This window comes from Amblyraja radiata, chromosome 20 (genome assembly GCF_010909765.2).
Source record: "Amblyraja radiata isolate CabotCenter1 chromosome 20, sAmbRad1.1.pri, whole genome shotgun sequence".
Taxonomy (NCBI): domain Eukaryota; kingdom Metazoa; phylum Chordata; class Chondrichthyes; order Rajiformes; family Rajidae; genus Amblyraja; species Amblyraja radiata.
Window position 1 is genome coordinate 2,051,189 of NC_045975.1, and position 25,111 is coordinate 2,076,299.

The 25,111-nt window shown below is 46.8% G+C and overlaps 1 protein-coding gene and 1 long non-coding RNA gene across 5 annotated transcripts in view; both read left to right on the forward strand.

Annotated features, from left to right (window-relative positions):
- Positions 1-25,111, forward strand: part of lrp4 (LDL receptor related protein 4) — a 203,954-nt gene that overhangs the window by 91,501 nt on the left and 87,342 nt on the right. For all 4 annotated transcript variants that reach the window (XM_033038628.1, XM_033038629.1, XM_033038630.1 and 1 more), the window contains exon 3: positions 13,822-13,938. In XM_033038628.1, coding sequence (XP_032894519.1) covers positions 13,822-13,938 — 117 coding nt within the window. The remainder of the gene's footprint in view (positions 1-13,821; positions 13,939-25,111) is intronic.
- LOC116984497 lies at positions 16,977-21,360 on the forward strand. Its single transcript, XR_004415046.1, has 3 exons — positions 16,977-16,986; positions 18,662-18,663; positions 21,157-21,360. It is a non-coding gene; the product is annotated as an uncharacterized LOC116984497 (long non-coding RNA).

Consider the following 25,111-nt stretch of genomic DNA (forward strand, 5'->3'; position numbering starts at 1 on the left):
ACTCAGGGATCAGACTGACAGCTCACATGTTGCATTCCTGGTCTTTAAACATTGCCCTGCCCTGTCATGCCCCACAAAGGTCAGGCTTGTCACCTGCCAGCCTCAGGGAGGTATTGTCAGCTGCCCTGCTGTATCTCCGGACTGAAGCTGACAGTGTTGGCCTTAAAAAATATATCCAAAGTACCGACTCCCACCGTTCCCCGTTCCACACTTGCAATGTCTCACAGTCAGCATCGGTCTCCAGGCAGCGCTGCTTCAGCGGGCCACGCCACAGTGAAAGGAACTCTCTAGAACAGTGGTTCTCAAATGGGGGTACGCGTACCCCTGGGGGTACGTGAAGGCACTCCGGGGGGTACGTGAGATTTTAAAATATAGGCCTCGGTACATATATGTAGGCCTATATTTTTGCGCTGGTTAGGTGGTACTTGGCTGAATAAATATTTCACAGGGGGTACATCACTGAAAAAAGGTTGAGAACCACTGCTCTAGAACATCGACACAACATGCCGCAGTAACTCAGTGGGACATCTCTGGGGAGAGGGAATGGGTGTCGTTTCGGGTCAAGAACCTTCCTCAAGCGACCCCAGGAATGAGTGGGTTAACATATGATGAGCACTGGGTCGGCACTGGGCCTGTACTCGCTGGAGTTTAGAAGAATGAGGGGAGGACCTGATTGAACCATACAGAATAGTGAAAGGCCTGGATAGAGTGGATGTGGAGAGGATGTTTCCACTAGTGGGAGAGTCTAGGACTAGAGGCCACACAATTAAAGGACGTTCCTTTGGGAAGGAGATGAGGAGGAATTTCTTTAGTCAGAGGGTGGTGAATCTGTGGAATTCATTGCCACAGAGGGCTGTGGAGGCCAAGTCAGTGGATATTTTTAAGGCTGAGATAGATAGATTCTTGATTCTTGACCCACTGAGCTCCAGCATTTTGTGTCTATATTAGCCTATAACTGTACCTCGGTACATGTGACACAAAACTAAACTATAACTAACACCCCTGGCCACTCTGACCCCCTGGAGAGATATCCCTTCCCTTGTATTGAGGGGCATCTCCACCATACCCTGCCCCCCATGTCCAGCAACAGAAGGACCCTAGACTGTGGCCCTCCCCCACCGAGCCTTGGCGTTGGCTGCACCGAGCTTCAGTGCGTCCCTCAGCACGTACTCCTGCAGTTTGCAGCGGGCCAGTCGGCAACATTCCCTGACGGACATCTCGCTCTGCTGGGTGGTGAACAACGCTCGGGCAGACCAAAGTGCGTCTTTCAACGAGCTGATGACCTTCCAGAAGCACTCGATGTCCGTCTCTGAATGTGTCCCTGGGAACAGTCGGTAAATCACAGAGTCCTCCGTTACCCCCTGGTTCGTCACCCCCCTGCTCTCAGTAAAAGACTCTGCGCATTCACACTACCTTTTCAAAAGCTATTGAAACACCAAATGACCTTCAGACGTAAGGAGGGTCTGAAGAAGGGTCTCGACCCGAAACGTTGCCTATTCCTTCGCTCCATAGATGCTGCCTCAATGGTAAAACATTGGAGATGCTTTTTCTGAGCCTCGGTCTGCATTGGCCAGTTGCATTGGAGATGTTTGATTTGTGAGATGGGACGACTTGTCTCCGTTTTACTGAGTGATTCATGTTCTTCAACACAGAGAGAGAGAGAGAGACATTTTATATTAGAAGCATCCTATTTAATGTAAACAAAAATGCTGGAGAAACTCAGTGGGTGCGGCAGCATCTATGGAGCGAAGGAAATAGGCAACGTTTCGGGCCGAAACCCTTCTTCAGACTGATGCAGGGTCCTATTTAATGTGTAGGAAGGAACTGCAGATGCTGGTTTAAACTGAATATAGACGCAAAATGCTGGAGTAACTCAGCTGGACAGGCAGTATCTCTGGAGAAAAGGAATGGGTGATGTTTCAGATCGAGACCCTTCTTCTCAGCCCGAAACGTCACGCATTCCTTCTCTCCAGAGATGCTGCCTGTCCCGCTGAGTTACTCCAGCTTTTTGTGTCTATCCTATTTAATGTTTACGTGCCGAATATGTTGGGCAAGGGGGTCAGTATTCTCTCTATCAGGCTCCATTCTTGCTGTTTACAATGCTGCAATACACACCTGACTATATTCTCTGTAGCACTATAGCCCTGCTATATACCATACACGCCACACTATAGCCTTGCTATATACCATACACACCACACTATAGCCTTGCTGTATACCATACACGCCACACTATAGCCCTGCTATATACCATACACACCACACTATATCACACTACATGGACTGTCTCCCTCGGATGGTCACGTCGCACAGACTCATCTGCACTTTAGTCTGTTTGAACTGTTTTGACTGTTTTACTGTTTTAATGTTCTTTTTACAACCATGTTCTCGGGGGATCTAAATCTAAATTTTATTAGTTATTTAAGTTATGACGTCGGATGGAAGCTGCAGACCAAATCTTGTTGCACTTATGTGCAATGACAATAAAATAAATTATTATTATTATTATTATTATTATTATTATTACATTCTCTCGCCCACGCTATAGTCTATCATGCTTCCTCTGATGATGCTACAAAAATAAAACAGAGGCCATTGTTAACAATGATATTTTATTTCAACGTGACTACAGTCACAATGTCATTCCGCCTGCTATTGTTGAAAATAATGGCCCTCTGGAATGCAGGTAAGTTGAGCAAGAGTGCTGGAGTAACTCAACAGGACAGGCAGCATCTCTGGAGAGGATGAATGCGAGACGGAAGACCTGACTTTGTTGTGGTTTCCTGCTTGTTGTGGGTGGAAGGTGTTGGCAGATGATGAAGAGGTGGGTGGGGCAGATGCCTCACGTTGCCCAGCCACATGGCTCACGTTGGTGGAGACAGGGAGGCAGCTGATTGCTCAGTTCCCTGGTTCACAACAACACCACTGATCTAACCTGCTGCCAGCATTTTTGTCGGATCCATTTCATGTCCATCAGCTTTGATCAAGTGCCAGAATTACTTGGTGTTGATCCAAGCATGCAAGGCTGCTACTCTTAGCTAAAGTCCACTATTATCCCAGGGCAATTTTTAATCTCTGGTAAAATCTTTTAATAATTACTGCTGTCGTTGGTTTCACCAGAAGAAAAAAATAAGGAGGTTTCTTAATCTCGGCAATGTTTATATAAAAGTGCTTACAAGATATTTGCATTTCTCAAATCTGTTTTTCAAAGACATTTCTTTGTTTTTCTACATTCATAGTTCATTTTTTCTTTCAATCAGATGCAGAAATAAGTCTCTGAAAATCTCTGACCAAGGGTCCACGGGTGCTGCCTGACCCTCTGAGTATTTATTTAGAGATACAGCGCGGAAACAGGCCCTTCAGCCCACCGAGTGTGTGCCGACCAGCGATCACCCCGTACACTAACACTAGCCTACACGCATCTGCAGTTCCTTGTCTCTCTCTCTCTCTCTTTCTCTCTCTTTCTCTCTCACTGAATATCTTCACAGAGAACATTAAAAAGTGTTTCATAAAAGTTAATGCAACAATCACCGTGATATTTTTACACTCCGGTTTTCACTTTTCATTCTGATGTGAACCTTTCCCTGAATCGGGATCTGGGGGTCCTTGTTCATCAGTCAATGAAAATAAGCATGTAGGTACAGCAGGCAGTGAAGAAAGCAAATGGCATGTTGGACTTCATAACAAGAGGAGTTGAGTATAGGAGCAAAGAGGCCCTTCTGCAGTTGTACAGAGCCCTGGTGAGACCCCACTTGGAATATTGTGTGCAGTTTTGGTCTCTAAATTTGAGAAAGGACATTTTTGTTATTGAGGGAGTGCAGCGTTGGTTTACAAGGTTAATTCCCGGGATGGCGGGACTGTCATATGCTGAGAGAATGGAGCGGCTGGGCTTGTACACTCTGGAGTTTAGAAGGATAACCCTAATGCACGCTTTCTTCACTGCCTGCTGCACCTGCATGCCTACTTTCAATGACTGGTGTACCATGACCCCCAGGTCTCGTTGCATCTCCCCTTTTCCTAATCGGCCACCATTCAGATAATAGTCTACTTTCCTGTTTCTATGTCTACATGCTATTGTGATTTTCCACAAAAGACATTTGGACAGTTATGTGGATAGGAAAGATTGAGAGATAGGGGTCAACACAGGTAGATGGGACTAGTGTGTATGGGGCACCTTGGTCAGCATGCACGAGTTGGGCCGAAGGGCCTGTTTCTGTGCTGTGTGACTTCACTCCACTTGGAAGCTTCAAGTTCGATGTGAATGAGCAATAAATGTTTAAATGCATCCACACAATCCTTCACTATAATAAATTGGATGCCACAGTATCTTTCTCTTGCGATGTCAAGACATTTCCCCTGCTCTATGAGATACTGCACGTTTGGTGGGGTAGATTTTATGAATTTTTTAATTGGATTTGTATGTTGGAAGTGATATTTGTGTCAGCGTGAGGAGGAGTCGTTTATAACGAGCTACCCATCCCCCATCAGGATTGTCTCCTGGGCATTACACAAACTGTGAGGCTTTTGAAAGCTTTCTGATCTTTCAAAGCCCTGCCACTGCTGGGTAGTTATTTATTCAGAGGTGCTTTTGTTCTGTGTACTTAATAGGTTGGCAAAGGAACCTTGCGCTATGATTTATTGGTCAACATATTTTTTGTTTTTTGCCTGCTCGGATGTAAGAATGAAATTTATGAGACCGTTGCTCTGATCGAGTGGATTTCTACCAAAATCAATAAGTTAATTGTGTGCTGCTTTGAGCTCTCGCTTGGGCAAACTGTGAGATGAAATAATATGATGACTGGAATCTCAGAGCCTACGTCCCACGGCAGACTAGAGAGCTGGTTGTTGTCAGAACTCCACCGGAAGGAATACATCCAGTGCCAAATGTCACCCATTCCTTCTCTCCACAGATGCTGCCTGACCCGCTGAGTTACTCCAGCACTCTGTGAAACGTCACCTATCCATGTTCTCCACAGATGCTGCCTGACCCGCTGAGTTACTCCAGCACTTTGTGAAACGTCACCTATCCATGTTCTCCACAGGTGTTGCCTGACCCACATAGTTGAGGAGGTACTTGAGGCTGGGACTATACCAACATTAAAGAAACAGTTAGACCGGTACATGAATAGGACAGGTCTGAAGGGATATTCACCAGATGCTGGCAGGTGAGACTAGTGTAGCTGGGACATGTTGGCAAGTTGGGCAGAAGGGCCTGTGACAACACTGTGTCACTCTATGACTATGACTCCATGGCTTGGTATCAAATGTAAATTGTCCCTAGTGTGTGTCGATAGTGTTAGTGTGGGGATCGCTGGTTGATGCAGACTCTGTGGGCCAAAGGGCCTGTTTCCATGCTGTGTCTCATAAGTGTTCAGAGCATAGGAATGAATCTGTTCAGCCCATCAAGTCTACTCCGCTATCTAATCATGGCTGATCTAAACTGTCTCTAAACTAAAACTATTTTAATCAACAACTTTTAGGAGGTTCTGAATGTGGAACTAGGATGTAGTATTCAGTTATTGGGACAATATTACTGCATGTTTAGAGAGATTGGTATTGAGGGCGTGTCCAGAGAGAGGCTCATCACTACAGCTACCTTCACCGATACACCAGAACGAAGGAAGGGTCTCCACCCGAAACGTCACCCATTCCTGCTCCACAGATGCTGCCTGTCCCGCTGAGTTACTCCAGCATTTTGTGTCTATCTTCGGTTTAGACCAACATCTGCAGTTCCTTACTACACCAGAACTCTTGTCAATTCCAGTGGTTTTAATGCATTGACACCAAGCGCTGAGGGCCTGGGTTTTATCAACTATTTTCCATTGAGAAGTCACACAGGCATGTGATGCATTTGCCAAATTCTTTACTTGTGAAATATAAATAGTAAATGCAAGAATCACACAGTTATCTGTGAAGAGACAATGTGTTTTAGTTTGTGTATCTGATGTACGTGTACTTTGGCAATCACTTCTTTACACACAGTGTGTTGTTCTAGTGATGTTCCGTGTGTCGTTGCCAATGTCAGTGTTGTTCCGTCTCCTTCTGTGAGACCCAAGAGAGGACAGGTGCTGGAATCTGGAGCCAAGCACAATGTACGGGGGAGTGTCGAAGGGATGAGTGAATCAAGGAGTTGCGGAGGGAGCGGTCTCTGCGGAAAGGAGTGGGGATGGGAAGATGTGACGGGTGGTGGTGGGATCACTCTGAAGGTGGTGGGAATGTCAAAGAATGATGCTTTAATGTGAGGGAGGAAAATAGTTAATAGGAACCTGAGGGGTAATTTTTCCTCACAGGTGGGTGTATGGAACAAGCTGCCGGAGGAGGTAGTTGAGGCTGGGATTATCGCAGCATTTAAGAAACATTTAGACAGGTACGTGGATAGGACAGGTTTGGAGGGATATGGGCCAAACGCAGGCAGGTGGGACTAGTGTAGCTGGGACATGTTTGCCAGTATGGGCAGGTTGGGCCGATGGGCCTGTTTCCACACTCTGTGACTCTGGATACGGAGGCTGGTGGAGTGGAACGTGGGGACCAGGGTAACTGTCCTTGTAGCGTCTGGGGGGAAGGGGCAGCGAGAGTAGAACACCGAGACGTGGAGGATCGATCTATAACAGCGGGGGGCGGGGGGAGGGGGGGAACACTTTATTAACGGCAGAAGCCATCCTTGAGTTGAGGTCTACATTTGTAGTGGGCACCGAGTGGCTGGAGAGGAGGTTTCCGAGCAAAGCAACGATCTCAACACCAATCACTGCTCCGTCAGTAATATCACCTGAACCTCCAGCGGGTTGACTGGAAGATGAATAATATTTGAGAAGATTGGATCCTGTGCCACGCGTGTCCCACTGAGGTCCCGTGTTGGAATGTTGGCCCACGTGACTCTCCCACAGGCAACGTCACGGATCCAACATGCGTGGGCCGGCGTGGAAGGCTGGGAAACAAGATCTCTTGGTTAGAAGAGAAAAGGAAAGGATTCCATTGGGGAAAGCGGGGTGAACAACCTGTACACGAATCTTCTCCACCCACCTCTGGAAAATAGTGGCCGCATCAAACTAATATCCGGGACAAATTCCTGGCACCGCCTGTGGAACTGTGTCATAGTTTCATTTCCATTATATTTGATGGAGTCTGAGCCTTAAAGGCCTTTAATGAAATATTATTTCTCCTGCGATCGGAATATTAAAGAAAAGGATGATAAAACATGCAACAGTACAGTACAGGAACAGGCCCTTCGGCCCACAATATCCGTGTTGAACACGATGCCCAGTTAAACTAACCCCCCCTGCCTGCATGTGATCCGTATTCCACTATTCCCTGCATATCCATGTGCCGGTCCCAAAGCCTCTTAAACACCACTGTTGTATCTGCCTCCACCACCACCCAGTGAGTTCCATTATATATTGTGGTTTTAACACACGACTATGTAATGTACACAAAACATATTACATTTAAGGGGTGAATGGTTTGGTACATACATTTAAATAACTGCCCTGCAGCATCTTGCAGTAAAAAAGATATTTTGAAAAATTAACCAGGACATTATTTTGAAATCTGTATTCCCTAATGTTGCAAACATCATTGAAATTCTCTCTTCGTTCAACGGCTGTGCTGCCTTTGATGTAGAATCATCGTAAAATTAAATTAGATCCTGCAGGATTTCAGTCTAATCAGTTGGAGATTAGTGACAGTGTTTGTGAGAAGTGCGTGGTGTCACAGTGGCTGAGTCTCACACTCACTCTCCCATGAAGACAGGCGTTAGTTAGCTGGGCTGGCTGCTTCCCTTGCACAACAGTGTCTTGGGGTGGGAGATTGCAACCTTCATGTGGTCTGCTCTGTTTCGATGAATGAAATCAACCCGGCGTGCACAATCAAATAAGATCAAATAGAACAAGTTGTCCTGCAACTTTAGGCTGTGCACGCCATACGCAAGAAGAAGAAAAAGACAGTGTCTTGCACAGATGGGAAGAATCCCGATGGGAATGATCCCGATAATGAGCATCTGATTCCACTTATGGACTGAGGAAGTGTCTCGACCTGAAACATCACCCATTCCTTCTCTCCATAGATGCTGCCTGTCCCAGGGGTCACAGTTCAGGAATGAGGGGTAGGCCATTTAGGACTGAGATGAGGAAAACCTTTTTCATCCAGAGAGTTGTGAATCTGTGGAATTCTCTGCCCTAGAAGGCAGTGGAGGCCAATTCACTGGATGTTTTATAGACAATAGACAATAGGTGCAGGAGTAGGCCATTCGGCCCTTCAAGCCAACACCGCCATTCAATGTGATCATGGCTGATCATCCACAATCAGTACCCCGTTCCTGCCTTCTGCCCTTATCAAGAGAGATTTAGTTCTTGGGGCTAAGGGAATCAAGGGATATGGGGAGAAAGCAGGAACGGGGTACTGATTTTGGATGATCATATTGAATGGCTCAAGGGGACCGAATGGCCTCCTCCTGCACCTATTGTCTATGTTTCTATGACCCGCTGAGTTACTTTGTCTATCCACTCATGGATAAAATGGATTGAAGAGTTGTAAATACTAAACCTACACAAACAGAATGTGACCTGGCCAACCGACATAAACCATTTGAAATGCTTGTTTGTCACATGCTAATGAATAGCTTGCCTTCAGTTGAAATATTAGTGGAGATGTGTTGTACGTATTCCCCACAGAATCCTCGCTGGATGCTGGCCGTGTCTACACTCAGGGCAGGGGCTGCTTATAGTAATTGACTCCAACCATTTCTGCATTTTTATCGTTGTTGCTTCAGTCGTTGAGTTTGTTTGAGTTTTGAGTTGAGTGTAGTTTATTGTCACGTGTACCGAGGTACAGTGGAAAGCTTTTGTTGCGTGCTAACCAGTCAGCGGAAAGACTATACATGATACTATTGAGGCATCACCAGATACAGGATAAAGGAAAACCATGTGTTGAAACTTTGGATATTTCTCTGAACTTACCTTCTTGACCTCGATGTAATATCTGTTTTTTACATTTCGGATCCTATCATCCTGGATGTTTTGATTTTTGGATTCCTGCAGAAACAGCAGGCGCTGGAACTATAATTGAATGTAATTGTCACATCTGTCATTTAAGTGTACACTATTCTGCATGACCCTTTTATCCCAGGGCACTGCCATGTAATAATCTATAAGCATTAGCATTCACATTATTTATTTGTAAAATGCAAGTGTATAATGTTGTGCAATTCCCATTCACTGGTATAATATGCAGCTTTGCTGATTTATAAACCAGATGAAAATGATTTATATGGTTTAGAGTTTAGAGATCTAGCATGAAAACAGGCCCTTCGGCCCACTGAGTCCGTGCCGAACATCGATCATCTGTCCACACTAGTTCTATGTTAACCCCACTTTCACATCCACTCCCTACACATTAGGGAACAAACTACAGAAGCCGATTAACCTACAAACCCACACGTCTTTAGAGTGTGGGGGGGAAACCAAAGCACCAGAAGGAAACCCACAAGGTCACAGGTAGAATGTGCAAACTCCACACAGACAGCACCTGAGGTCAGGATTGAACCTGGGTCTCTGGAGTTGTGAAGCAGCAGCTCTACCCGCTGTGCAACTCGAGAAGATTTGCAATGGTAAAAAGATCAACAACATTTTTGTTGTTTGATATTTTCAGGGTTTGTGTGGACCTCATTTAGCCCCTGTGTCCATCCATTCACCAGGTGAGCTCGACACAGGTGAGCTGTGTCCATCCATTCACCAGGTGAGCTCGACACAGGTGAGCTGTGTCCATCCATTCACCAGGTGAGCTCAGACAACCACCTCAGGGTGATTCCTTTGTTTCCCCTCATCCTCTCTTTATAGTCATGGAGTGATACAGTGTGGAAACAGGCCCTTCAGCCCAACTTGCCCACACCGGCCAACATGTCCCAGCTACACTAGTCCCACCTTCCTGCGCTTGGTCCATATCCCGCCAAACCTGTCCTATCCATGTACCTGTCTAACTGCTTCTTACATGTTGGGATAGTCCCTGCCTCGACTAGCTCCTCTGGCAGCTCGTTCCATACACCCACCACAATCCATGATCCATAGTTTCTGATCCATCTGTTTGGGGAAATGTATTCTTCCTGCTAGCACTGTGCCCAGTACCTCCAGATGTGATATACTTTAGTTAAGTCTCCCCTCAGTCTTCTGCACTTCACAGAAAAGAACTCGAGCCATTTCACAGAACCAACATTTTTCATTAAAGGACACAAAAATTGACATAAGGAACTGCAGATGCTGGTTTACATAAAAGAGACAAAGTGATGGAGTAACTCAGCGGGTCTAGAGTCGAGAGTGTTTTATTGTCATATGGCCCGAAACAGAACAATAAAATCTTACTTGCAGCATCTGGGGAATCAAAGTCCGACCCAAAACATCACCTATCCATGTTCTCCAGAGATGCTGCCTGACCCGCTGAGTTACTCCAGAATTTTGTGAAACGTCACCTATCCATGTTCTCCACAGATGCTGCCTGACCCGCTGAGTTACTCCAGCATTTTGTGTGTAAACCAGCATCTACAGTTCCTTCCTACACATCACAGAAAGGCTTGGCTTCACCGAGTGATACGTATCTCTTTTCCCTGAAAGTCCTGCTCTTGAAATGTTTCAGAGAAGGTTGACTCAAGATGTGGATGTGATCCTGCTCCGTGTCACTTCAGAGTTTACCAATGAATAACCATAATTCCCAGCATTGTACAACAGCGGTGTTTGCAAGAAGTGTGTGTTTTTTTGACGTGGTGTCAGACTGAAACAGTGATGTTTCTTTGTCTGATCATTAAACAAAACCTTTACACTTCAGTCCTCTCTTGATGCATTATGTTTCTTCTCGAGGTGACTGAACATTTCACACTTCACCGAGCCTGGTGGAATCTTGTTTATCTGTTCTTCTCCACATAAGACGGCACGTGACAGACAGCGCTGGTGATATTTGATGCACAGTCTCTGCCCACACGGGCATCTGTCTGAAGCTTGCTCACCCTTTCTGACAGGGCACGGTTCACATCTCTTCCTGCACTGGCTCCCAAGCAGCAGTAGATTGCATTGTATTTCACGGAGACATCCACAGATGGGAGAGAAAGCTGGAATGGGTCGGTGTGCGGGAGAGAGGAAGTAGCCGAGAGAGTCACGAGCGTTTAGTCCGTCAATGCACCAAGAATACAACGAATACATCCTTACCGCCACTCCACACGTCTGTAATTACAGGAACACGGAAATAATACATAATCATCAAAATCACCATCAATGAATGGAGCAAAAACCAAAGTCCGTAACATAACTCAAGACACAGTCCGTAGAAGATTCTTGAATAGTACGGCTGTCGGGGGTTATGGGGAGAAGGCAGGAGAATGGGGTTAGGAAGGAGAGATAAATCAGCCATGATTGAATGGGCAAGTAGATTTGATGGGCCGAATGGCCTAATTCTGCTCCTATCCCTTATGACCTTATGACCTCATGCCGGGGTCAGTGTTGTGCTAAGTTCAAGAGCCTGATGGCTGCTGGGAAGATGCTGTTCTTAAACCTGGAGGTCTTGGTTTTAGGACTCCTGTACCTTCTACCCAATGGGAAATATAGACAAATGGAAAGCAATAATTCGGACACTTTTACAGATAAGCAAGCGAGTGTTCACAATTGAAGTGTGTAAGAAGGAACTGCAGATGCTGGTTTAAATCGAAGGTAGACACAAAATGCTGGAGTAACTCAGCGGGTCAGGCAGCATCTCTGGAGAGAAGGAATGGGTGACGTTTCGGGTCGAGACCCTTCTTCAGTCTGAAGAAATGTCACCCATTCCTTCTCTCTGGAGATGCTGCCTCACCCGCTGAGTTACTCCAGCATTTTGTGTCTACCTATTCACAATTGAATATTGTTATTGAAGCATCCAACTCCAGCAGAAATAACAATGCTGTACACGTGAAGTGGCAGCATTTCTGTAGTATTACTGGGTCACAGTCTAGTAATATTGTGTAATATGAGTCGTTCTTGTCTAGATCAGTTAGTGTAATCCAGCAAATGTTCACACACACATGGGTTGCCCCATCAGTAGCAGCAAAGTGGCCCACGTGGCCCCTGCTGTTTGGACCTATTACATTAACACGATCATGTTCTGACCTTATTTACATTCCCCCTTCCTTTATGATGAGTGTTGTCGGCACTGGGCCTGTACTCACTGGAGTTCAGAAGGGTGTGAGTGGACCACATTAAACCTCACTGAATAGAGAGAGTGGATGTGGAGAGGATGTTTCCAGTAATGAGAGTCTACTCTAGATCCAGGGGGCACAGCCTCAGAATAACACTCCGTACCATCACAATGGAGATGAGGAGGCATTTCTTTAGCCAGAGGGTGGCGAATCTGTGGAATTCATTGCCACAGACGTCTGTGGAAGCCAAGTCTTTGGCTAGTTTTAAAACAGAGATTGATAGATTCTTGATTCATAAGATTATGGGGAATGGGGTTGAGAGGGAAAGATAGATCAGCCATGGTCGAATGGTGGAGCAGACTTGATGGGCCGAATGGCCTCAGTCTGCTTGCATGTCTTATGCCCCTTTACCATCATCTTTTTTCTAATAAAGCTAAATTCAAAATTGTAAATATTACTTTGTCTGAATATTGCCCCTGCATTGTACAACAGTCTGTGTGTGAGCTCTTTGCCAACTTTGTGTCTAGATTATGCGAATACTTGTTGAAGGGGCAGTGAATGCGATGAGAATGATGTTGATAATCGAGAGACTTGAAGCCACACCAAACCAATGTAGCTCCTAAACACTCTAGTAATAATCAAGGCTAGATGCCTGGATGACAGGAGGCTGGTTACCATGACGATTAACAGGAAGTCACTTCATCTGGAAGATGGATGTGGTGATTGGTGCAGGACGTGAATGTTATGGAATAAATGTGTGGTCTTCCAGTCTGGAATGTCACAGCCAGGGGCACAAGTCCACACAGTGTAGGAAAGAACTACAGATGCTGGTTTAAACCGAAGATCGACACAAAAAGCTGGAGTAGCTGAGTGGGACAGGCAGCATCTCTGGAGAGAAGGAATGCGTGACGTTTGGGGGTTGGGTCTGAAGAAGGATCTCTACCCGAAACGTCCCCCATTCCTTCTCTCTAGAGATGTTGCCTGTCCCACCGAGTTACTCCAGCTTTTTGTGTCTACCTTCAGAAATACATACCGCTCGCCACTCATTGTTTAACACATTCCCCTTGCAACAGAAAGGCTTGTAACCCGACCCCGTGGAACACTCTGTAGTGATGAGAGATTCCGTAGACTGATTGCGGAAACGAGCAGAGATTGAATTGATGGCGATGCTGAACGATGGGACAGGTTGGCTCGTGTGGGCAAGTTGGGCCGAAGGGATTGTTTGCACACCCCATGACTCTATGACTCCATAACTTTTTATTTTGAGAGACTAATTGATATCTTAAGATTGCCAAGAGTTGCATACTCAGATCAATTAGACAAATGAATTGTGTTTAATTATTAAAATAATCTTTTTAATGTTTTCAAATATTTAAATTATATTTTCTCAGAAGCTGACTGGTCTACAGCAAACTACAGTTATGTCCTTCTCTTTCAGTCACTTTAAGTAATAGCCATCCCTTGTAGAAAGGGGTAGAAATGGCTCGATTATAACGGCTCGATTGAAATCATGTATAGTCTTTCTGCTGGCTGGTCAGCATGCAACAAAAGCTTTTCACTGTAGCTCGGTACACGTGGCAATAAACTAACTGAACTACCTAGCCATCCCTTATATAAAGGGTTGCAGATGTAGCTGTATGGTGGATGCAGCTGATGGTTTCTTCTCTTGTTTCCAGTGCTGCCAACATGTTCCCCTCTGGAATTCCACTGTGACAACGGCAAGTGTATCCGGCGTTCCTGGGTGTGTGATGGTGACAATGACTGTGGCGATGATTCCGATGAACAGGATTGCCGTAAGTGCCATTGATGATGTGCCATTGATGATGTGACATTGATGATGTGACATTGATGTTGTGACATTTTCCGCTGGCTCCCTCACCTAAAGCCACAACTCAAGTGGTGCGTGTGGAGTGCCACCCCTCCTGTCTGGTCAGGCCACATTTGGAGTGTTGTGTGGAATTCTGCTCACCCTGTTGCAGGAAGGATGTGGGGGCTTTGGAGAAGGTGCAGAGGAGGTTCACCAGAATGATGCCGGGATTAGAGGGTTTCAGCTACTGGGAGAGGTTGGACAGACTTGGATTGTTATCTCTGGAGTGCTGGAAGCTGCGGGGAGATCTGATGGAGGTGAATAGAACGATGAGAAACAAAGATAGAGCAGACAGGCAGAACCTTTCTCCCAGGGTGGCAAAAATCAAATACTAGAGGGCAGAGGTTTCAGGCCCGAGGGGCAAAGGTCAAATGAGATGTGAGAGGGCAAAGGTTTCAGGTCAGAGGGGCAAAGGTTAAAGGAGATGTGAAGGCAAGGTTTTTACACAGAGGGTGGTGGTGCCTGGGCCTGCCTCTATGCTGTACAAATCCATAAGTCGTACAGGCCTCAGATGCAGCTGAACTGGACACAGTGAGTGCAGTGAGTGAAGGAATAGCTGGAGGAAAGGAAACTAAAATTATGCAACTCAGGGGGTTTTGGGTGAATGTAACAAGCTGCCAGAGGAGGTAGTTCAGGCAGTTACTATAACAGTATATTAAATACACGTGGACAGGTACATGGATAGGAAAGGTTTACAGGGATATGGGACTACCGTAAAAACCTCACCTGGGTCGGCATGGACAAGTTAGGCCGAAGGGCCTGTGTCCGTGTCGTGTGACTGGTGTGAAGATGTACGCCTGGTCCACGATATAGACACGTACAAGGAACAGTGGTTGCCGCCAGCGTTCACTTTCCCACCAACCTGCCTTGGTCCCGGGTGCAAGTGCGGCACGGTGGCGCAGCGGTAGAGCTATTCCTCACAGACACGGGTTCGATCCTGACTACGGGCGCTGTCTGTACGGAGATTGTACGTTCTCCCCGTGACCTGAGTGTGTTTCCTCCCACACTCCAAAGACGTACAGGTTTGTAGGTTAATTTGCATGTGAGTGTAAATTGTCCCTAGTGTGTGTAGGATAGTGCTAGTGTGCTGGGGATCGCTGGTCAGTGCCGACTCGATGGGCTGAAGGGCCTGTGTCCACGACATATCTCTAAACTGTAAAGAGTGTGTGACAGACAGGCTGCTGCCGTGTGGAGTGTACCGTCAGGAGGTTCATTCCTTGCAGCAGAAGCCAAGGAGAACATTGGACTCCTCACCTTTGTGTGCAGCCTACATTATTGCGGGCAGTGACGTTATCTCAATGCTTGATCTGTATTGTCAACACACTTTGGGAAGAGTCCTTATTTAGTAGTTCAAAGGCTAGCTGTGTTTCAGGCGGTGGAGAGCACAGGGAACTTGCTCATCATCACTGTGAGTGTACGGTGCCCACATACGGTCTGACTGGGACCACGCCAGGCATTTAGAAAGGTCCAGCATAACTTCCTTGCCTTTGCTTCCTGAGTGTCTATTTTTAAAGACCAGACTCCGGTTTGCTTTATTAATAGTCTTCTCACTTCCTCCGGCCACCTACAACAACATATATAGATCACAGGATAGTACAGCATGGGAACAGGCCCTTCAGCCCACAATGTCCGTGCTGAACATGGCACCAAGATGAACTGACCTCACCTGCCAGCACGTGATCCATATCCCTCCATTCCTGGCATATCCACGTACCTGTCTAAAAGCCTCTTGAACGCCACTATCGTATCTGCCTCCACCACCACCACTCCCCCCAGCAGCTCGTTCCAGGCACCCACCACCCTCTATTTAAACTTGCCCACACATCTCTCACCTTACACCTGTGCCCTCTAGTCTTGGACAATTCTAAGTTGAGAACAAGTTTGTTACTCTCTACACTTCTGATAGTTTTACATACTTCAGTATGTGACGCTCCACACAAAACTATCCTACACTCACATTAACACATACATATTCTGGAAACGTAAATATATTTTGCAAGAGGAGAATAAATGGCATTTTGCATTCTTACTCAATTAGTTCCATAAGAACATTGATGTGCTGAGTTCCCACTGCTCACAACTGTCAGATGTAAATCAAACTGTTTTCTTGTTCCCACAATGAAACGGGCATGCGAACAACTGCAGATGCTGGTTCATACCAAAGATAAACACAGAGTGCTGGAGTAACTCAGCGGGTCAGGCAGCATCTGTGGAGAACATGGATAGGTGACGTTTCACAGAGTGCTGGAGTAACTCAGCGGGTCAGGCAGCATCTGTGGAGATTGTGGAAAGATGACAGTTTGGGTTGGGACCCTTCTTCAGACTGATTATAGGCTTCTCCTCCAATTACAATCCATCTGAACAAGAGTTCCAACCCACTACATCTCCATGTTCTCCACAGATGCTGCCTGACCCGCTGAGTTACTCCAGCACTCTGTGAAACGTCACCTATCCATGTTCTCCACAGATGCTGCCTGACCCGCTGAGTTATGGTGCAGCAGCATCTGTGGAGCTAAGGAAATAGGCAACGTTTTGGGCCGAAACCCTTCTGGAAATAGGCAACGTTTCGGGCTGAAACCCGGAAGGGTTTCGGCCCGAAACGTTGCCTATTTCCTTAGCTCCATAGATGCTGCTGCACCCGCTGAGTTACTCCAGCACTCTGTGAAACGTCACCTATCCATGTTCTCCACAGATGCTGCCTGACCCGCTGAGTTACTGCAGCTTTTTGTGTATTTTTGGTGATTGGAATGTTTGCTCAGAACAAGTTGATCAATAATTGTGGTTAAAGGGTTTGTATTGTCATGGAGATAATGGTGTTTAAGCAAATGTATTTGCTGAGTGAGATTTCCGAACCCAATGAGTTTAGTCCTGGCCCAGCTAATGAGCTGCCTGAAGGTGTGAAGCATCATGCATGCTCGAGTGAAGTCACCATTTATCTGCCAACTTTGTGTCGATTTGCACAAACCCATTAGAAGTAAAACTGCTTGCAACTGTCACTGGTAGGGATGGATATTTAATCAGAGAGTGTCGAATTGATCCCTGTAAACGAGCTTGCAGAATATAATCCTCACAGCCACAGCATGTGCAGGAAGGAACTGCATGTGCTGGTTTACACCGAAGATAGACACAAAATGCTGGTGTCTGGATAACTCAGCAGATCCAGCAGCAACTCTGGAGAGAAGGAATAGGTGACGTTTCAGGTTGAGACCCTTCTTCAGACTGAGAGTCCCACAAAATGCTGGAATAACTCAGCAGGGCTCTCAGTCTGAAGAAGGGTCTCGACCCAAAACGTCACCCATCCTTTTTCCCAGAGATGCTGCCTGACCCACTGAGTTACTCCAGCACTTTGTGTCTATCTTCGGTGTAAACCAGCACCTGCAGTTCCTTCCGACACTGACTGTCCAGCCTATCGACGCCTCTCATTATTATATTATATTCATAGCAAAAGGATTTGAGTATAGGAGCAGGGAGGTTCTATTGCAGTTGTACAGGGTCTTGGTGAGACCACACATGGAGTATTGCGTACAGTCTTGGTCGCCTAATCTGAGGAAAGACATTCTTGCCATAGAGGGAGTACAGAGAAGGTTCACCAGACTGATTCCTGGGATGTCAGGACTTTCATATGAAGAAAGACTGGATAGACTCGGTTTGTACTCGCTAGAATTTAGAAGATTGAGGGGGGATCTTATAGAAACGTACATAATTCTTAAAGGGTTGGACAGGCTAGATGCAGGAAGATTGTTCCTGATGTTGGGGAAGTCCAGAACAAGGGGCCACAGTTTAAGGATAAAGGGGAAATCTTTTAGGACCAAGATGAGGAAAACATTTTTCACACAGAGAGTGGTGAATCTGTGGAATTCTCTGCCACAGAAGGTAGTTGAGGCCAGTTCATTGGCTATATTTAAGAGGGAGTTAGATGTGGCCCTTGTGGCTAAAGGGATCAGGGGGTATGGAGAGAAAGCAGGTACAGGATACTGAGTTGGATGATCAGCCATGATCATATTGAATGGCGGTGCTGGCTCGAAGGGCCGAATGGCCTACTCCTGCACCTATTTTCTATGTTTCTATATATACTTTTTGTTTAGACCTTATCTCGGGAATTATTAGTGAAACTAATTTAAAAATATAATGAAATAAATGAGGTTTATTTTAAAAAATGGAGCATATGGATTAGAAAGAAATGTCCCTTGTTTGCTAAATATAGATGTAGGCAAAGCTAAATCCACATATCTCACCATTGCTGTGTCCACGTGCACAGCATGTTACTCACTTTACAACTAGGAGATATTAAAGTAGAATGAAATAAGAATAATTAAGATGTCAAACAATAAAGACTAGTTAATAAATGTTTGGAAGAGATAAGCTGTCACGGAAATGGCCCATTCAGTAAAACACAAAGTCTCATTCATGAATTCCTGTTTTTGATCATCGACCAAATGATTTTAGTTACTTATTGTCATGGTGGTATAGTTTCTGAATGTACAGTGGCTTGCAAAAGTATTCATACCCCTTGAACTTTTCCACATTTTGTCACGTTACAACCACAAAACAGGCGCCGACCTGTAGGGGGTATGGCTGCCTAGCCTGCAGCTGTCTGTTTTTCATTTCTTTTTTCTTATTTTTAGTTAGTTTAGTGTTTTGTTTTTAAGGAGTTCTAGCTTTTTTATGTGTGGGGGAGGGGGGGGGGGGAATGGGGAAACTAATTTTCAGGGTCCCTACCTGGTCGGAGATGCAGCTTTTCTCCGGGCTGCACTTTCGACCCGTCCTCGCGGCCTACCAGCGGGCCTGGAGCGGCATTTCCTGAGGGGACCGCCCGGAGCCTCGGCATCGGCTTCGGCAGTGGCGGCATCGGCGGCGGCTGCGGAGCTGCGGGTCCGAGGAGCGAGGGGACCGTCCGGAGCCTCGGCATCGGCGGTGGCGGCTGCGGAGCTGCGGGTCCGAGGAGCGAGGGGACCGTCCGGAGCCTCGGCATCGGCGGCGGCGGCACCGGCATCGGCGGCGGTGGAGCTGCGGGTCTGAGGACGGCGGTGCAGCGCTGGAGCGCCATTGCGGGGCGGGCGGTGCCTTGCCTGAGTCGCCGTGCTGGAACTCCGGTGAGCTGGGACCAGCGTTAAAAACATCGCGGAGCTGCGGGCGGCGGCGCTGAACTTACATCGGGAGCCTGGGATCTCGCGACGAGATCGCCAGTTGAGCTCCATTCGGCGCGGCCTTGTCGGCTCCGGAAGCCACGGTCTCGAGTAGGGAGGCGGCCGTTCCAGGGTTCCCAGGCCGCTGACAGGACTCTCCCGACGCCGGAACATCATCACCCGGCGAGGACGGCCTGGAACATCGGGGCTCCGTAGAGGCAACTGTGGAGGCCTCAATAGGCCCGACTATGGGTGGACATTGGGGATGGGACTGGACTTTGTGCCTTCCCCCATAATGGGAACCATTGTGGGGGGATGTTTTTATGTTAAAGCTATTTATTATTGTTATGTTTGTATTCTTTCTTATGTGCTGCATTGGCAAAAGGAATTTCACTACATCTAGGTGTATGTGACAATAAATCAACCTTTGAACCTTTGAAACGTAAATGTATTTTATTGGGATTTTATGTGATAGACCAACACAAAGTGGCGCATAATTGTGAAGTGGAAGGAAAATCATACATGGTTTTCAAATTTTTATACAAATAAAAAGCTGAAAAGTGTGGCGTGCAAAAGTATTCAGCCCCCCTGAGTCAATACTTTGTAGAATCACTTTCGCTGCAATTACAGCTGCAAGTCTTTTGGGGTATGTCTCTACCAGCTTTGCACATCTAGAGACTGAAATTTTTGCCCATTCTTCTTTGCAAAATAGCTCAAGCTCAGTCAGATTGGATGGAGAGCGTCTGTGAACAGCAATTTTCAAGTCTTGCCAGAGATTCTCAATTGGATTTAGGTCTGGACTTTGACTGGGCCATTCTAACACCTGAATATGCTTTGATCTAAACCATTCCATTGTAGCTCTGGCTGTATGTTTAGGGTCGTTGTCCTGCTGGAAGGTGAACCTCCGCCCCAGTCTCAAGTCTTTTGCAGACTCTAACAGGTTTTCTTCCAAGATTGCCCTGTATTTGGCTCCATCCATCTTCCCATCAACTCTGACCAGCTTCCCTGTCCCTGCTGAAGAAAAGCATCCCCACAGCATGATGCTGCCACCACCATGTTTCACAGTGGGGATGGTGTGTTCAGGGTGATGTGCAGTGTTAGTTTTCCGCCACACATAGCGTTTGGCATTTAGGCCAAAAACTTCAAATTTGGTCTCATCTGACCAGAGCACCTTCCTCCACATGTTTGCTGTGTCCCCCACATGCCTTGTGGCAAACTGCATACGGGACATCTTATGGCTTTTTTACAACAATGGCTTTCTTCTTGCCACTCTTCCATAAAGGCCCGATTTGTGGAGTGCACGACTAATAGTTGTCCTGTGGCAGATTCTCCCACCTGAGCTGTGGATCTCTGCAGCTCCTCCAGAGTTACCATGGCTCTTCTCTGATCAATGCTCTCCTTGCCCGGCCTGTCAGTTTAGGTGGACGGCCATGTCTTGGTAGGTTTGCAGTTGTGCCATACACTTTCCATTTTCGGATGATGGATTGAACAGTGCTCCGTGAGATGTTCAAAGCTTGGGATATTTTTTTATAACCTAACCCTGCTTTAAACTTCTCCACAACTTTATCCCTGACCTGTCTGGTGTGTTCCTTGGGCTTCATGATGCTGTTTGTTCACTAATGTTCTCTAACAAACCTCTGAGGCCTTCACAGAACAGCTGTATTTATACTGAGATTAGATTACACACAAGTGGATTACTGATTAGGTGACTTCTGAAGGCAATTGGTTGCACTGGATTTTATTTAGGGGTATCAGAGTAAAGGGGGCTGAATACTTTTGCACTCCACACTTTTCAGTTTTTTATTTGTAAAAAGATTTGAAAACCATGTATCATTTTCCTTCCACTTCACAATTATGCACCACTTTGTGTTGGTCTATCACATAAAATCCCAATAAAATACATTTACGTTTGTGGTTGTAACGTGACAAAATGTGGAAAAGTTCAAGGGGTATGAATACTTTTGCAAGCCACTGTATATGTGACAAGTAGTGAACATGTAAAGTCTCTGTAGATATAGAGGCTTTGGAGAGGGTGACGAGGAGGTTTGCCAGACGGTGCCTGGGTTTCAGGGAGAGACTGGATAGACTTTGATTATTTTCCCCAGAGGCTAGAGGGTGAGGGGGGACTTGATAAGGATTATGATGTAACGTTATGAGAGCCGTGGACAGAGCAGACAGCCAGAACATTTATGCCAGGATTAGAGGGCACAGCTTTAAGGTGAGAGGGGTAAAGTTTAAAGGGGATGTGCGGGGCAAGTGTTTTACACAGAGGTGTTGTGGAGGCAGATACGATAGTGGTGTTTTGATAGGGACATGGATATGCAGGGAATGGAGGGATACGGATCACGTGTACATAGATAAGAGTTGGTCTTGGCATCATTTTGGGACCACGGGACCCTCATTGCATAAAGCCCACTCCCCTGCACCATTCCCCATGGACCCCCTCATCACCATTCCCCACGGAACCCCGCACCATTCCCCACGGACCCCATGATCACCATTCCCCATGGACCCCATGATCACCATTCCCCATGGACCCCCTCATCACCATTCCCCACGGACCCCCTCATCACCATTCCCCACGGACCCCATGATCACCATTCCCCATGGACCCCATGATCACCATTCCCCATGGACCCCCTCATCACCATTCCCCACGGACCCCCTCATCACCATTCCCCACGGACCCCCTCATCACCATTCCCCACGGACCCCCTCATCACCATTCCCCACGGACCCCCGCATCACCATTCCCCATGGACCCCCTCATCACCATTCCCCATGGACCCCATGATCACCATTCCCCACGGACCCCCTCATCACCATTCCCCTTGGGACCCCCTCATCACCATTCCCCTTGGGACCCCCTCATCACCATTCCCCACGGACCCCCTCATCACCATTCCCCATGGACCCCCGCACCATTCCCCACGGACCCCCTCATCACCATTCCCCTTGGGACCCCCTCATCACCATTCCCCTTGGGACCCCCTCATCACCATTCCCCTTGGGACCCCCTCATCACCATTCCCCTTGGGACCCCCTCATCACCATTCCCCTTGGGACCCCCTCATCACCATTCCCCACGGACACCCTCATCACCATTCCCCATGGACCCCCTCATCACCATTCTCCATGGACCCCCTCATCACCATTCCCCTTGGGACCCCCTCATCACCATTCCCCATGGACCCCCTCATCACCATTCCCCACGGACTTCCTCATCACCATTCCCCACGGACCCCCTCATCACCATTCCCCATGGACCCCCTCATCACCATTCACCTTGGGACCCTCGTCGTACCAAGCCCAACACACGTGTACATGGCCTCAGATTGATTTTCTGTCAAAGTGAGTGCACACTAAATCCAATCTGTGATGCAGGACAAATATCCAACATGTGGCCCCAGGCAGAAACCCTCACACAGCAAGGCAGCAATATAACAGTTCTGTGGCATACTAATACCGATACAGAACTGCCTTCTGGAGCAACTGTCAACTCCTCTAAAGAACCCTGTTTACTTTGGTCGAATGTAGAAAAATCTTCCTTTTAAACTGAAATGTTTTCCTCTGCAGCTGCCACTCCTTCAGATGTGAAATATATATATTACATGTTCATTCCCTGCAGGACAATTATGAATGATATGAAGGAATGAATTGATTTGATGCCCGACATGCAGAACACAATAGCTGCCTCCCTCACACCCATTAAGTACAATACTCCTTCTTCATTATTATCATACATTTGTATCTTCACATTATGCAAAAATTGTGGAGATTTACATGTAAATCATTGAGCATTCACACAAAACATAATCTAATTGTGGATCGGCATTTTATGAATAATTCCCTACTTTAGATCATTCACTAAAATGGGCCATTCATCAACGTAGCATTTTATATTAAACTATAATTTCCATTGTATCTCATATTTATAATTGATACGTTTTCCACATTGGCTGCGAAGAAAGATTTCTAACTGAATGAAAAATGTTTTCATCCAATGTCATTTTAAATTGGATAAATGTCTAAAACTGTGAGTGGGTTTGGACTCCAATTGGTCTCTCTGGTCTCAAAACCTGTTCAAGGGATATGGGGAGGAAGTAGGAATGGGCACTGATTGTGGATGATCAGCCATGATCATATTGAATGGCGGTGCTGGCTCGAAGGGCCGAATGGTCTACTCCTGCACCTATGCTTCTATGTTTCCAACAAAGCATCATCAGTAAATCAGGTCCAAAACACCTGAGTTAGTTTCCTCCCAAATATTTTACTCCAATCCGGAGAGCACACAATTTAAACTTTAGAGATACAGTGCGTAAACAGGCCCTTTGGCCCACTGAGTCTGTGGCGACCATCAATCACCCATACACCAGTTCTCTCCTTCACACTAGGGGCATTTTACAAGTCGATTAATCTACATGTGTAGGAGTGTGGGAGGGAGCCAGAAGAAACCCATGTGGTCACAGGGAGAGCGTGAAAACTCCGTACGGACAGCACCTGAAGTCAGGATCGAACCCGTGTCTTTGGTGCTGTAATAATAATAATAATAATAATAATAATACATTTTATTTATGGGCGCCTTTCAAGAGTCTCAAGGACACCTTACAAAAATTTAGCAGGTAGAGGAAAAAACATGTAAGGGGAATGAAATAAATAGTAGAGACATGACTAGTACACAAATTAAAGACAGAATTCAATTCAAAACACAATATGAGGGAATTCATGCACAGATGGGCTAAGGATAGGCAGAGGTGAAGAGATGGGTCTTGAGGCGGGACTGGAAGATGGTGAGGGACACGGAATTGCGGATCAGTTGGGGTAGGGAGTTCCAGAGCCTGGGAGCTGCCCTGGAGAAGGCTCTGTCCCCAAAACTGCGGAGGTTGGACTTATGGATGGAGAGGAGACTGGCAGATGTGGATCTGAGGGACCGTGAGGGTTGGTAGGGGGAGAGGAGGTCAGTGAGCTATGGGGGGGCCAGATGGTGGAGGGCTTTGTAGGTGAGGACCAGGATTTTGTAGGTGATCCGGTGGGAGATGGGAAGCCAGTGAAGTTGTTTGAGGACTGGAGTGATGTGATGCCAGGATTTGGTGTGGGTGACGAGTCGGGCGGCTGCGTTCTGGACCAGTTGGAGTCGGTTGATGTAGGTGGAGCTGATGCCAAGGAGAAGTGAGTTGCAATAGTCCAGTCGGGAGGAGATGAAGGCATGGATGAGTCTTTCAGCAGCGGGAGGTGTGAGAGAGGGTCTGAGTTTGGCGATGTTGCGGAGATGAAAGAAGGAAGTTTTAATAACATGGCGGATGTGAGGCTCAAGGGAGAGGGTGGAATCAAAGATCACGCCAAGGTTGCGGGCCTGGGGAGATGGGGAGACAGTGGTGCCGTCGATGGTGAGAGTGGGGTTATTGATTTTGCTGAGTGTGGCTTTGGAGCCTATGAGGAGGAATTCTCTTATCGCTGTTGAGTTTGAGGAAGTTATGTTGCATCCAGGTTTTTATAGCTGACAAACAGGAGTTGATATGGGAGAGGGGGGGGGTTGTGGGGGGATTTGGTGCCAAGGTAAATCTGGGTGTCATCGGCGTAACAGTGGAAGTCCAGGTTGAAGTGGCGGAGTATCTGACCAAGGGGGAGGATGTAGATGATGAAGAGGAGGGGGCCGAGTACGGAGCCTTGGGGAACGCCTTGAGTGACTGTGGCTGTAGCAGAGGTGTGGTTGTGGAGAGAGATGAAGTGGGATCTGTTGGAAAGGTAGGAACGGAGCCAGCTGAGTGCAGAGCCTTCAATGCCGAGGTCTTTGAGTCTGGTGAGCAGGATGTTATGGTTCACTGTATCGAAGGCTGCGCTCAGGTCGAGGAGGATGAGGATGTTGAGGGAACCAGTGTCAGCAGAGGTGAGGAGGTCGTTGAGGACTTTGAGGAGAGCAGTTTCTGTGCTATGGAGGGGGCGAAAGCCAGATTGGAGGGGTTCAAGTAGGTT